Consider the following 12,901-nt stretch of genomic DNA (forward strand, 5'->3'; position numbering starts at 1 on the left):
AGCGAGAGCCTCAAGGTGCTTGGAAAAGAGCACTTTCTATAGCTTGGCTCTTCCTCCTCAGCTGCGGATCGCTGGTGCTTACTCTCCAAGGGAGCAATTTATTTCCCTCCTTCCTTCCCCTGTCTCCCTTTTGGTCTCCTCCTTCCTTCTTTCCTGGGAGTGTCATCATTTGCAGAACAAGCTCTTGCTCATGTGACTGTACTCTCCCTGGGGGCTGCAGGCAGAGACCACCTGTTTCACCCACAATACACAGCACCCGGCAGTGTCAAGCCCACAGCAGGCTCAAGTGAGTACCGTTAAATGAATTCAGTAAATGAATGACTGGGCAACTAGGATCCTTGTGCTTTTTCTCAAGCAGTTGTTTTTAGAACCACACATATCTATTATTTCAATCGTGTAAACATCTGATGTCACGGCATGCTTTCGTCTTTTAAAATTTACCCATAATTTTTTATTGAAATTTTTTCATTTTTATAGAAAGCTTCAAGCCCCATGACAGAAACATCTAGTTACCTGATAACATCCACTCTTCCGTAGTAAAGATATGACCTTGTAGCCCCGTATCTCGCACAACTCGGGTGTGGTCATGTGACCAATTTTGGCCAATGAGATCGAAATAAAAATGTGGTTGACTCCTAGGAAGTCTCCTTTAGAAAAGCGGAGTCATCCTTTTCCTCCCCCCTCCCCCCTTCCCCCTTCCGGCCGCGGGAGCGCAGACATGAGCTTGGAGCGCCGGCGTCACTACAGACCGTGCGCGGAGGAGGGCGCCAGCCGGGGTGGGGGAAGGGCGAGCTGGAAGGAGCCCGGGCCCCTGACAGGTGTGCGGAAGAGCCACACAGGCCCTGGACTGCGGTCCTACTCTAGATTTATTTAATGTGAGAAAAAAAAAAATAAACTTCTGTCTTCTCTGAGCCACTATCATTTTGAATGTACCTCTTATATTTAGCTAAACTCAATCCTCACAGATACAGTGCTTCTCGAAACACATGGGCTCCCTAGATGAATGATCCTTTCCAAAGAACTGTTGAGCGGTGATAGGTAATTTTACATGCGCAGGGACAGTATTTTTCCTCAACGCATATCTTCTATGTTCACTATGCCGGCAGAAGTCTCCGCTGCACAGCTGTTTACTACAGACCCTGGGCAAGATGAGATCTGTCTGAAAAATGTTCAGGACAGAAATTGCTGCTTGGTTGCCTCACCGGAAATCTTCTGATTGTTAAGAGAATGAAATAAGCCCTCTTAGGCCATTCGAAATTATTGAGCTGCCGGGTGATTCTCAAAGTAAGCAAATCAAAGATGCAAGGGTTAGTCCCTATTATTCAGTTCTGTTCTTTTTTTATCGCTGTTACAGTTGTCCCATTTCTTCCATTGCTGTCCCCTGCCCCAACCCCCTCCCCGCACCTGTCATTGCACAGTCAGTCCCCACCTTGTTGTCCATGTCCACGGGTCCTTTATACCTGAGCATTGATTAGACCCTTCCCCTTCTTTCTCTCCTTATTGCCATCTCCCTCCCTCTGGCCACTGTTAGTCCGTTCCTTGTTTCCATGCCTCTGGTTCTATTGGGCTCCTTTGTTTGTTTTGTTCATTAGGTTCCTCTTATAGGTGAGATCATATGGTCTTTGTCTTTCACCACCTGGCTTATTTCACTGAGCATAACGCTCTCCATTTCCATCCATGCCGTCGCAAAGGGTAGGAGTTCCTTCTTGGGGAATGTTGGTCAAAGGCAGTCAATCATTGCCATTTCAGCATAATTATCACTTAGCTGCTCTTTCTGACAATAATTAGCCAACAAGTTCAGTTTCGCAAGTCTGCTCTTCATTAGAGACAAGACAATGTCATTGCCAAGTGCCCGGTTCCTGTCTTGTGTGTGCAGAAAACCGCCTCTGTCCTGGGAGTGGAAGTGGGTCTTTGTCATGTATTGAGAGGACAGACTGAGAACCTGCTCTACTTTAGGATGTGTTAATATTTACATGACTTTGGAGCAGAGAATGACTTTCTAACCGTGACATTAATCAAACTCACAGGGAAAATAGAAATTTGATTGCCTAGGTATAAAAAAACAAAGAATTCTTTATATGGCGAAAAGTATTAATGTTAATACTTTTGCTCAAGCAAAGCATTTTCTGAAAATTCTTCAGAAAATTAATGATGCATTAAACAATTTAGCTACCAGCATGCCCATTGACCTTTTTCTTAAACAACTGCTAACAGTTGAAACTAAACATCTAACAGTAAGGGAATGAATAAATTAATGAGTATATTCATGTAATAGAATAATACTATTCAACGAATAAAAATAATAACTATTTCTTGACATAGGAAGCCGTTCACCATACAATGAGAAGTGAAAACAACAGGTTCCAAACCCAGGGGATGACGGGAGTCGATTTTGGTAACAAATAAGAAAAGCACTCAGACATCCGACTGAAGGAGAGAGACTCACGCGGTTAAAGGGGGTTTTCCTTCGGTGGCATGATGACAGATTTTTTAAAATCTTTTTGTCTTTTTCATTCTTAACTGCCTTTTCACAAATTTCCTCTGTGAACTATATTAACTTTATAATAAGAATGAGAAGATGCAAGTTATTAAAAGAAGGATTTCATCTGCCACTAGACCACTGCTGTCCGTTTTGATTTGGCTAAGAGCACAGTATGACTGGCTTTGTAACACGTTTTAATAACCCAGGCTTTTTAGTGAGAATATTCACTCTGATGCCTGGACACCTCCTGCCTTTAGACTTACAGGCTTCTTAGAGATCAAGGCACCTTTTGCTGATTTTAATGTTCCCTGGTGAGATAAAAGGGTGCATAAAAGGGCCAGTCGTGGGATTGTTGTGCCGGAGACGTGCTTTTCATCATAGAAGACAAGATGAGGGCCAGGACCAGGAATTTGTTAGAAGTAAGTTCCTAAGTTTTGGGGGGGGCTGTGGGGTGGGGAAGCAGTCTCCCATTTTAGACCAGAATTGGGCTGGCAGGATCTTGGCCAGGTGGAGAATTTCTAACTGTGCTAAAAAGCCTTGAGTGTCTGGTTAGTCATTTGAGATGAAATGGGGTTACTGGAGCTGAGTCACAGAAAATCTTGGAATGAGCTAGAGCTAGGAAAAAAATAGAGATGGGGAGCGGGGAGAGAGAGACAGAGACACAAAGAAAAAGGAGGGGAGGGAGGAGCGAGAGAAGGGGAGGAGGAGGAGGGCACAGGAGGGAAGAGAAGGAGGGGGCAGCAGAAAGAAGAGGAAAGGAAAGGGGGAGGGAAGGAGAGAAAGGGAGAGAGGAAGAGAGAACCAGAGACAAAGAAGGACAGACGGCCAGGAGGCAGAGAGCAAGATGGACATAGAGGGAGAAGATGCAAATAGAGACAGAGCGGGGGAGGGAAAAAGGGCAGAGGGTGACAGAGATACAGAGAAGGAGACAAAAGAAATGGAGAGAGAAAAGGATATATCCAGAAAAACAGTCACAGAGAGAGACACAGAAAAAGACTCTTGGACATGTACAGAGTCACAGACCTACAGGAACACCCACAGCAACCTGCAGGACCGCAGAGGCCAGTGTGCTACTGCTCAAAATCAAGTCCATTAGGGCCAGGCGGCTCGGACAGCGTCTTTTTGTGTGTGCCTTTGTCAGCTAAACTCAGAGCTCTCTTTGTGATAACGATAAGAGTTCTCAGTGTCAAGTTCTTTCCTCTTTCAATGTCGGCTCCCTGAAGAATCACTAATTCACCAACAATAACAGCACCACTCACAAGGCCATCGTGTCTTTCTGAGAATTCTGGGGGGCCAAGTGCAGGTTATTAGAAACCACGCTCCAGCTGGGGGGGGGGCCGCCCCAAAGCCCTGCTCAGCCCCTGCGCACACAGTGCCCCAGGGACAGTGCTTCTCAGTGTACAGGATCAAAGGCGGCAAATAATTAATGAGCCTTTTCTTCCAGAAGAGTTCCTGTGACAATAGCTCAACCTGTCAGTGATGTTATCCCTGCTTTTGATGAGCTCAGAACCAGCACCAGGAGACAAAGGGTGGAGGGGAGGGGAGAAAAAGTGGGTGGGGGTGGCGGGAAAAGGGATGGGAAGGGAGGATCACTCAATGCCAAGCTGAGAGAGGGGCACGTCTGGCAACTCTGGATCCCAGCATGAAGGAATGTGTCTGGGGAGTCAGGCCAGAGAGAGAAATGTGTGTCACGTGCACACGCACACACACATTTACTTTGCTTCAAGGCAAGAAAAGGATTTGTGCAGAAACTGCTCAGCCCCAGCAATCTGAATGCCTGAACTCTTAGGCTCACCAGCTGCAAACACTCAGCTATATATTCTGAGAGATTCACCGAACTGAACTTGGTCCCCATGGCTCTCCAAAAGACCATGCTTCCCAAAGAGTCTTCTGTCTTTTGGGAAGGGTTTCCTGCCTTCCTTTGGGACAGCACCACAGTCACAGTTAGGGACCAGGGTCTACTATGGGCTCCTGGGCTGGACTAGCCCATGGGCACGTTCTACCCTCCTGCTGTTCTGTCTGGTTGAGATGGGCCTGTGTTACAGTTGGCTCGGTGAGATCCAGACCAGGTCCTGGGGCTAGTACCACGAACTGGGAAGGGTCTCTTCCCACTGGTAGGACACAGGAACTGTGTTGTTGGTAGTCTCATCCCTTCACAGCCATATGGGTATGGCTGAGGATGAAGCCGACCCAGGGAAGAGCAGATCCAAGAGGCAGAGGAAGAATATACTCTGAGCGCCTGGATTCTCACACTGGATGCCCTCGTCCCCACGGACTTTTCGATGACACGGGCTGACACATGCGTTCTTGGTATAAGTCACTCTTATGCCAAGTTCTGGCACCTTGTGCCTGACTGGGGTCGTACCTGTGATGATCGACTGCAGAAACATGAAGGTCTTCAGAGCTTTCTACATTCCTGCTTTTTACCACAAGTCTCACCTCATGTAATTTACAAACTGGGTCTCTGACCTTGTCTCACACAGCCGGTGACACTGACATTCTACACGTGATAGAATGGGGAGCCCTTGTACCCCATTTCCAATAACTAGGTCTTTGTCCTCCGCGTCTCAAATCCTGTCCTTGATGTCCCTCAATGTCTTGGCTCTCGCCAGTCACCCCCTCCCTCTCCAGGCCGAAATCCTGTCCCCTGACTCAGTTTGCTGAGATTGTTTACTGTGTCCTGTTACTGTACTTCAAGCACCACACTCCCATGTCAGATGGGATTTCCTTCCCTTTCTCAATTGGCTGCCTGTAGTGGGGGCGGCCATATCTGAGAACACCATCTCCATTGACTGTCAAGGTTCCCTGAGTCAGAAGGCTCAGGACTCCTGCTCAGGCAAAGCAGGCTCACTCCCGGGTGTGGGAACCATGGGCTGAAAGACCCTGAGAGATGGGCCGGAAGTGGTTCATTTTCCTGTGAGAGCCTGACATGTCAGCCTGGGAGTCCCATTACCTAGAGACTCAGCGACGCCCTATGCAATCTTGGACCTCATTCTAAATGTATTTTTCAATTATATAAACTATCTGTGGAATCTTCCACTATATTCTCCCTTTGCGTAAGTCAGCCGGCCCACCTCTCCACCTGTCTGTCCCACCATAGTGGGACCTCTCCTCCCAGACATTTGCATCTGTCCCTTACCGTCACAGTAACACTTTCATGCCTGACATCCCAAGTTACGCAGCCATGGCAGAGTTCCATGTTTAGCACTATTAACCCATTTCAATTCATTTCCTCTCTCTCCCAACTCCTATCGCTGAAGTCCAAAATGACAGTTAAGCTCCAATGAAGACAGTGTCAATTTGTCCAATTGCCATACAGTTAGTTAAGCTACGGCTTTCTTCCTCTAACTACTTACAGAAAGTTTTCTTTTTGATGTTTAAGTTGCATGGTTCCTTTGCTAGAGACCAAGAAGGAAAGGAAGGTAAAAAGAAATGGAAAAACAAAGATTGGCCATTCCAGATTCACATTATTATAGGATTTGGTATTATTTCTCACCTTTATCTAGTTCATCTAGTATTTCAGAGTTTTGTTGTAAAAATAAATCCCCTTTTGGTGTAAAGGCAGCCTGTTCAATAAATAGTGCTGGGAAAATTAGACAGATACATGCAAAAAAAATTAAATTAGACCACCTTTTTACACCATGCACAAGAATAAACTCAAAATCGATGAAAGACTTAAATGTATGACTTGAAACCATAAAAATCCTAGAGGGAAATATAGGCAGTAAAGTCTTGAATATTTCTCATAGCAGCATTTTTTCTGATACATCTTCTTGGGCAAGGGAAACAACAACAAAAATAAACAAATGGGACTACATCACTCTACAAAGTTTTTGCACAGCAAAGGGAATTGTTAACAAAATGAAAAGACAGCCCACTGAATGAGAGAACATATTCACTAATGATATAGTACATCTGATAAGGGGTTCATAGCCAAAATTTATAAAGAACTTAAACAACTAAAAAAAAAAAAAAAACAACACCCACAATCCAATTAAAAAATGGGCAAAGGACCTGTATAGACACTTTTCCAAAGAGGACATACAGGTGGCCAATAGACATAAGAAAAGATGCTCAACCGCACAAGTCATCAGAGAGATGCAAATTAAAACCACAATGAGATATTACCCCCCCCCCCCGTCAGAATGGTCATCATCGATAAATCAACAAACAACAAGTGCTGGTGAGAATGCAGAGAAAGGAGAGCCCTCATGAACTGTCAGTGGGAATGCAGACTGGAGCAGCCACTGTGTAAAACAGTATGGATTGTCCTCAAAAAATTAAAAATGTTTTTAATTGGCTAAATGGTGACAGAAAGAGACAACCTTGGATGGGGAACACACAATACAATAGACAGATGATGTATTATAGAATTATTCACTTGAAGCCTATATAATATTATTAACCAGTGTCACCATAATAAATTTTTTTAAGCATTCCCTTTTGGGATTGAAAAATAATTTCCACTACTTATCTGCCAGCTTGCTCCATGGTTGAGGGGCTGAAGTGAAGATGGTGGCGCATTTTCAGGTGTTTCAAATCGGGAAAATAAGACACATGTTTATTAAAAGTGTGTCTAATACTTGATTATCTGTACCTCAGATGAGAAGATTAGATTTTGGAAGAGAAAGATTAATAACTTTCTTTCGCAGAGATAAGTGTGCATTTGGACCTGCATGCTGATTGTTTATTGTGAAACAATGTACCAATGAGGGCATCTCCTCTTCACTAGCATTAGATGCACTGTGGATAACGATCATTTAATTAAGTCTCATTATGAAATAGCTTCTTTCTAAGCATGGGACAGAGCTTAAAGGAAGGCAGAAATTGTTGAAGACTTTACTTTTAAATACTTACCTAAGGATATGTTTATTGATTTTAGAGGAAGGAAGAGAGGGAGAGACAGAGGGAGAGGGACAGAGGGAGGTGGAGAGAATTTGGTTGCCTCCCATATATGCCCCAACCAGGGATTGAACCCGAAATCTAGGTACATGCCCCGACTGGGAATCAAACCCACAACATTTTGGTGTACAGGACGATGCTCCAACCAAGCCTTTTTTTTGGGGGGGGGGGCTGCCATTCTTCAGTAGAAAACCCAACCCTGATGGTCCATTCCTAAGTACTAGGCATTGTCTTACCTTCCGACAGTTCAGGGTCCATAGAACTTAGCAGAGCACAGACTTTGTGGACCTGTTTTGTTTTCATCCAGATTCCTCTGCTACTAAGCTGGGCAGGCTTGAGCAACTCGCTGAACCTCTCTGAATTCAGAAGACCTTTATCTGTATATGGAGCTAGCCAATGACTTTCTCATAAAGTTGTGGTAACAATAAAATAGGTCAAGTGTCTGAAATTCACGGGGCCATCTATGGTGGCTCCTTTATCTCTCCCTTTGGGGACTGTGCTCGGTGCTGGCAGACATCCCTCGTCATTTGGGAACACAGCCCTGAAGCCACTCTCCTCCCTGGCTGATCTGCTGCCGCGGAATCATGGGTTGGGGCAATGTTCCCATTTAGCAAGCCCTGTCCCTTGGTGTCTTTGGCCATCAACGCTTATGACACGTATCTCCCACTTACCCAGATAATTAAGGAATTCAATTTAATGGTAGTTTGCGCCTGACAACCAGCCCTGTGGCCGGAAAAGAAAAGCGATTCGTGCCTGCCTCCCGTCTGGGGCTCCGGAGTCACTCACTCACCTGATGGTTTGATGCTGCAGGGAATCGGGGTCCGTGGCGTTCACCGTCAACAGCATGCTGCCCACGGAGATGTTCTCCTGCCGGGTCACCATCATGGGGTTGGGGTAGAAAACCGGACCCTCGTTGACATCCAGGACAGTAATGTGCACAGTCGCCGTGGAGCTGGGGCCATAGGAGACGTCGGGTACGAGCGGGTCCTCGTTTTCCACTTTGATCAGCAGGGTGTGAAAGGCGGAAATCTCATAGTCCAGAGGCTGGAACGCAGAGAGAGGGGCTCAGCACACGAGTGCCACCAAGGCAGATGCTTTTGCATCAGGTCCCCCTGACATTCCCCGAGCACAGGTGGATGTTTAGGGATGGATCCAGGTTTTGTGGGCTAAGTTTTATGCAATTTGGGGGAACTCTTTAAGAAAAAGCATATGAAACATACAGCTACAGAGATCTGGAGCCTCCCTTCTAAGATCTCTTTCAGCCACTCACTGGCTACCAGACATTAAAAAGCTCCCACCGGTAACCTGTAACTCCACAACTCCAGCACTCAAGGGGGCTCAGGCGGATGAGGGACCCGGAAGCCTCAGCTTCATCAGCTTCACGGTGTCCCTGCCGCTGTCACTGTGGGAGATCCAATGGGAGAGGCAAACCAAGGTCCTACTTCTAATGATTCCCACTCTCTGGCCACAAGGCGTGAGCACTGGGGGCTCCATAGCACTTAAGGTACAGGACCTACGGGCTCAGGGGTACTGTTGGGGGTCCTGTGGGAAAAGAATCTGAGAGGTTGAGATACGTGGGGTGAAACCTCTGGGCTCTTTTCCACCTGAGGGCTTTAAAAATATGTGGGGGCATTTTTAATTGTTGCAGTAACTTGGAGCTCTCTGGACATACACCGGGCAGGGGAAGTGACACCAGACACCTAGCCGCGTCTGGAACAGTCCAACACAATGCTGGAATGCCCCGCCCTCAGGGCCAAAGGGCAGCCCTGATGAGACAATAAACTGCCGGTCACACTGGGTGGGGTTTCTACACGTGATTCTGACCGTGACCCAGTCCTCCGCTCAGCCTTGGGCTGCTATTCCCGCTGAAGCAATGGACTTAGGTGAAAGCGCCATCTTCACTCCCAAATACGAGAAGGGCCAAGGTCAAGTCCTAGCCCTGGCATTAATAACTATAGAACTTATAAAACCATAGGCAATCACTGCACCTCCTGGACTCTCAGTCTTCCCATCAATAAAGTCCCAGTACAAAGGACGGTTGTAAAGATTAGCGGAGATGATACATGTTGAAAGTTTCATGCAGAGATTGGTCTAGAGTCAGACACAATAACAAGCTGTTAAGATTGTGAGAAAGAAGAATGTGGAATCGAAATAGCCAGAGAGCCACTGCCCTCCTGCCTGGTTTTTCCTGTTTGTTCCCGGGCCCGCATTCCCTAAACAGAGTGCTGGCTGTGGAGGGCCTGAGACTTGAACAATTCTACCGCGGGAGGGGAGCAGAGAGAGGGAGCCACACAGCGGAGACTGGCTTTTCTGGGGAGCAGAACCTCTCCACTGTTCACTTCTGTTTGCACACTGCAGTGGGCAATAGTTCTGGCTGTACGATGCCCCGGGCCCATCCACCTAGAGCTGGTAAATCACTGGTCTCTGTTCCAGTCCCTTCTAAGGCCTGCCCTGCGTCTTGTGGGATTAAGAGCCCTCTGTTGTCTTGAGCCTCTGAGCCTATTAATATGACTAGTCTTGTCACACAGGGTCTCCGTGTGATGGATGGGAGGAAATTGAAAACACAATAAAGTTACAGAGATCCAAGTCAATTAATATTTCATCAAGTGTCAAGAAAGGGTGTGGACCACCGTCCTGGAGGATTTAAAGGCTAGAACAGTTGGGCCACATGGGAAGGGTGAGGGAGCTGGGGTTTGTCGTCGGGAGGAGGGAGGGGTTAGAGGTAATCCAAGAGTGATTTTTAAATCTGATGGCATTGGGGAGAAAAGATGCCTGTTTTCCTGAAGCTTGCTCCTCCTCTGTGGATAAAAGAGGAAACAGACTTAAGAGGGTGGCCGGGCTACATTCAGCTGAAAGAGTAACTCTGACATTTTGAAATAGTGTTACAAAGCAACTAAGGGAGTTTCTGACCAGAATGTTTTAAAGAGGAAACAGGTGTCCATTTCCCAGAACCTGTAGGGTTTGGTCCTGCGGGGAGGCAGGACTCCCCCACAAACCACACCATCCCGAGGCTCCCTCTAGTTCTTCAGTGCGCTGGCTGCTGACTGGTCAGGGCAGGACTATGTGCCCTGGCTGCCCCATGGCCATGCCCTCCCTGCTTCTCCGTTACCCACCTTTTACTGCAAAGGCTTTCCTTGCAGCTGAGGGTGGACATGTGTCACCTGGCCAATGACATATCGTGGAAAACTGCCTGGGGGACCTGTGAAAAAGATATTTTCTTCTCTAATGAGAGGATAGGTACACACAAGAGCTAGCACTCTCTCTCTCTCTCTCTCCCTCTGTCCATCTGTCTGTCTCACTTGCCTGGTTGCCTCTTTGTTTCCTGTCTTGCACCACAGCACTGGGAAGGTGTGATGCCTGGGGCTTTGGCAGCTATTTTATTCCATGAGGACAAAGCCAGAAGCATCTGCTTGCCCCCTGCTGTCTCTGTGACACCTTCCATTGCCAGTGAATCGTAGGCTGCCCTACCTTCATTTAGTTATGGAGATCATTAAGTTATCTTTATTATTTAAGCCACTGTCAGCCTGGTAGGCTGTTGCCTGCAGACGAAAGCATTCCTAACGGATGCACTAGGTTGCTGGTAAAGCGGAGAGCATGGGGAGCCTGCCTCTGCGAGGCTGTCCCGGGGCTCTGACCCAGGCGTGCTCAGAAGCAGAGAGCCCAGGGCTTTTTTAGGGATTCACGTGGCAGGCAGATGCAGGGAGAGGAGTCTCATCCTAATTCTGAAGCACGGGAGGTCCACTCAGTAGAAAACCGAAGCCCAGGAGAGCACCAGGCTCCGTGGGCATGTCCTCTCCAGGAGTGCGAGGTGGGACTTCTCATCCCGTGGCAGTGCCCTGTGAATGGCAGCCTCACCTGGCCACCCTCTCCTTCACGCTCTGATTCAGCAGGTGTGGCGTGGCGTGGTCTGCATATTAACTAGTATTCTAGGTGATTCTTCTATATGCTAACATTTCAGCACAGAGTGTTGTGCAAACACAAGCACGTGCTGGGAGAACTGAGCTCCTCCAGGGTTCAGGAGGGGGTGTGTATTCTCCCAAGCTTTGTCTTCCGGTGCAGGCCTGGAAACTGCCTGACAGCATTTATAGACCCAGGGCTCGCTGCAGCGGACCGTCGGTGGCTGTGTTATTTTATGACTTTCCCAGCTTTGAAGCTGCAGCGGGGGATGCAGGAGGGCAGTGTTGGGATCTCCTAACAACTCGGCCACTGCCTGTGCCATTTGGGAAGAAGAATTGGGAAGACCCAGAGGCTACTCTTTCCAGGCAAATGTTTGAGGTTCATTGTGGATGAGGTTCTGGAAAGGGCAGGCTTGGGAGGAACCCAGAGCCCTCGTACCCTGGAGCGAGCCGGAAGCTCTCCAAGATCTCCGTTCTCAGTGGCTTCTGCTCCCAGGGGCGTTGTGGGGCTTCCTGGGTGTAGTTGTTTATAGGGCCCCAATGCTAGTCTGAATAATGCCTACCATTCTAATCCCACAAACCTGTGGATATGTGACCTTACATGGCCAAAGTGTTGCTGCAGATGTGATTAAGGTAAGGACCTTGTGATGGGGAAATGACCCTGGGTTATCCAGGTGGGCCCAATATCGTCACAAAGGTCCTTAAAAGAGGGGGACAAGAAAGCCAAAGGAAGAACCAGATGTGATGATAGAAGCAGAGTGTCAGAGTCAGAGAGAGAGAGAGAGAGAAAGATGCTGTGCTGCTGGCTCTGAAGATGCAGGAACAAGCTACGAGCCAACCAATGCAGGCGGCTGCAGAAGCTGGAAAAAGCAAGGAAATTGATCCTCCTGTAGAGCCTCCAGAAGGAAGCAGTCCTGCAACTTGAGCCCTGTGAAACTGACTCTGGAGTTCGGGCCCCCAAAAGTGTGAGAATACACTTATGTCTTCTCTGAGTCACCAAGTTTGTGGTCACTGGTTACAGCAGCCTCATGGCACATACGCAGGCTTTAATGCCGCCACCGTTCTAAAGGTTTTTACATATTAGCTCATGAATTCCTCACAATGGCCCCAAGGGGTGGGTGGTATTATCACCCTCATTTTATAGATGAGGAAACTGAGGCACAGAACACATAGTTAGGTATCTTGGCCAAAGGCACACAGGGGTAGGTAGCAATATTTCTGCTTTGCCCGCGGCTGCGATGACTATAAATATGATTACTCTCTGCTTTTGAGGCAAATGGCTCCACCCACTAGAAAAAAAGCTGTTCCAATGAATGTCCTGGCCTAGCAGAAGCTCTCTCCAGAGCTTCCCGGAGAGAGTGGAAGTGGGTGAAAATCCTTCTCCTAGGACACCGAGACTACCAGTCTGTTCTGCCACCGCCCCCCTCCCACCCAGCGTTCCCGGAGCACTCGCCGGAGCCTAGGGCCTGACATTCATTATCACATCTTCTCCTCATTCCACCTGCAACCAGGGGGTCAGCACGAAGGGCAGCAGTGCTCACAGGAGGTTTCACACTGAGAATTAGCCCATGGGTGTAATTATCCCCTGCTTTTAAGAGAATAACTGAGATTCTGCTAAGAA

At 47.6% G+C, this 12,901-nt stretch overlaps 1 protein-coding gene across 3 annotated transcripts in view; it reads right to left on the reverse strand.

Moving 5' to 3' along the window:
- The window catches only part of CDH13 (cadherin 13), a 983,248-nt gene that overhangs the window by 83,913 nt on the left and 886,434 nt on the right, over positions 1 to 12,901 (reverse strand). For all 3 annotated transcript variants that reach the window (XM_054579129.1, XM_054579128.1, XM_054579130.1), the window contains one exon: positions 8,175 to 8,428. In XM_054579129.1, coding sequence (XP_054435104.1) covers positions 8,175 to 8,428 — 254 coding nt within the window. The remainder of the gene's footprint in view (positions 1 to 8,174; positions 8,429 to 12,901) is intronic.

This window comes from Pteronotus mesoamericanus, unplaced genomic scaffold, assembly GCF_021234165.1.
Source record: "Pteronotus mesoamericanus isolate MK-2021 breed Mesoamerican mustached bat unplaced genomic scaffold, CSHL_Meso_final contig_52, whole genome shotgun sequence".
In the NCBI taxonomy this organism is placed as follows: Eukaryota; Metazoa; Chordata; class Mammalia; order Chiroptera; family Mormoopidae; genus Pteronotus; species Pteronotus mesoamericanus.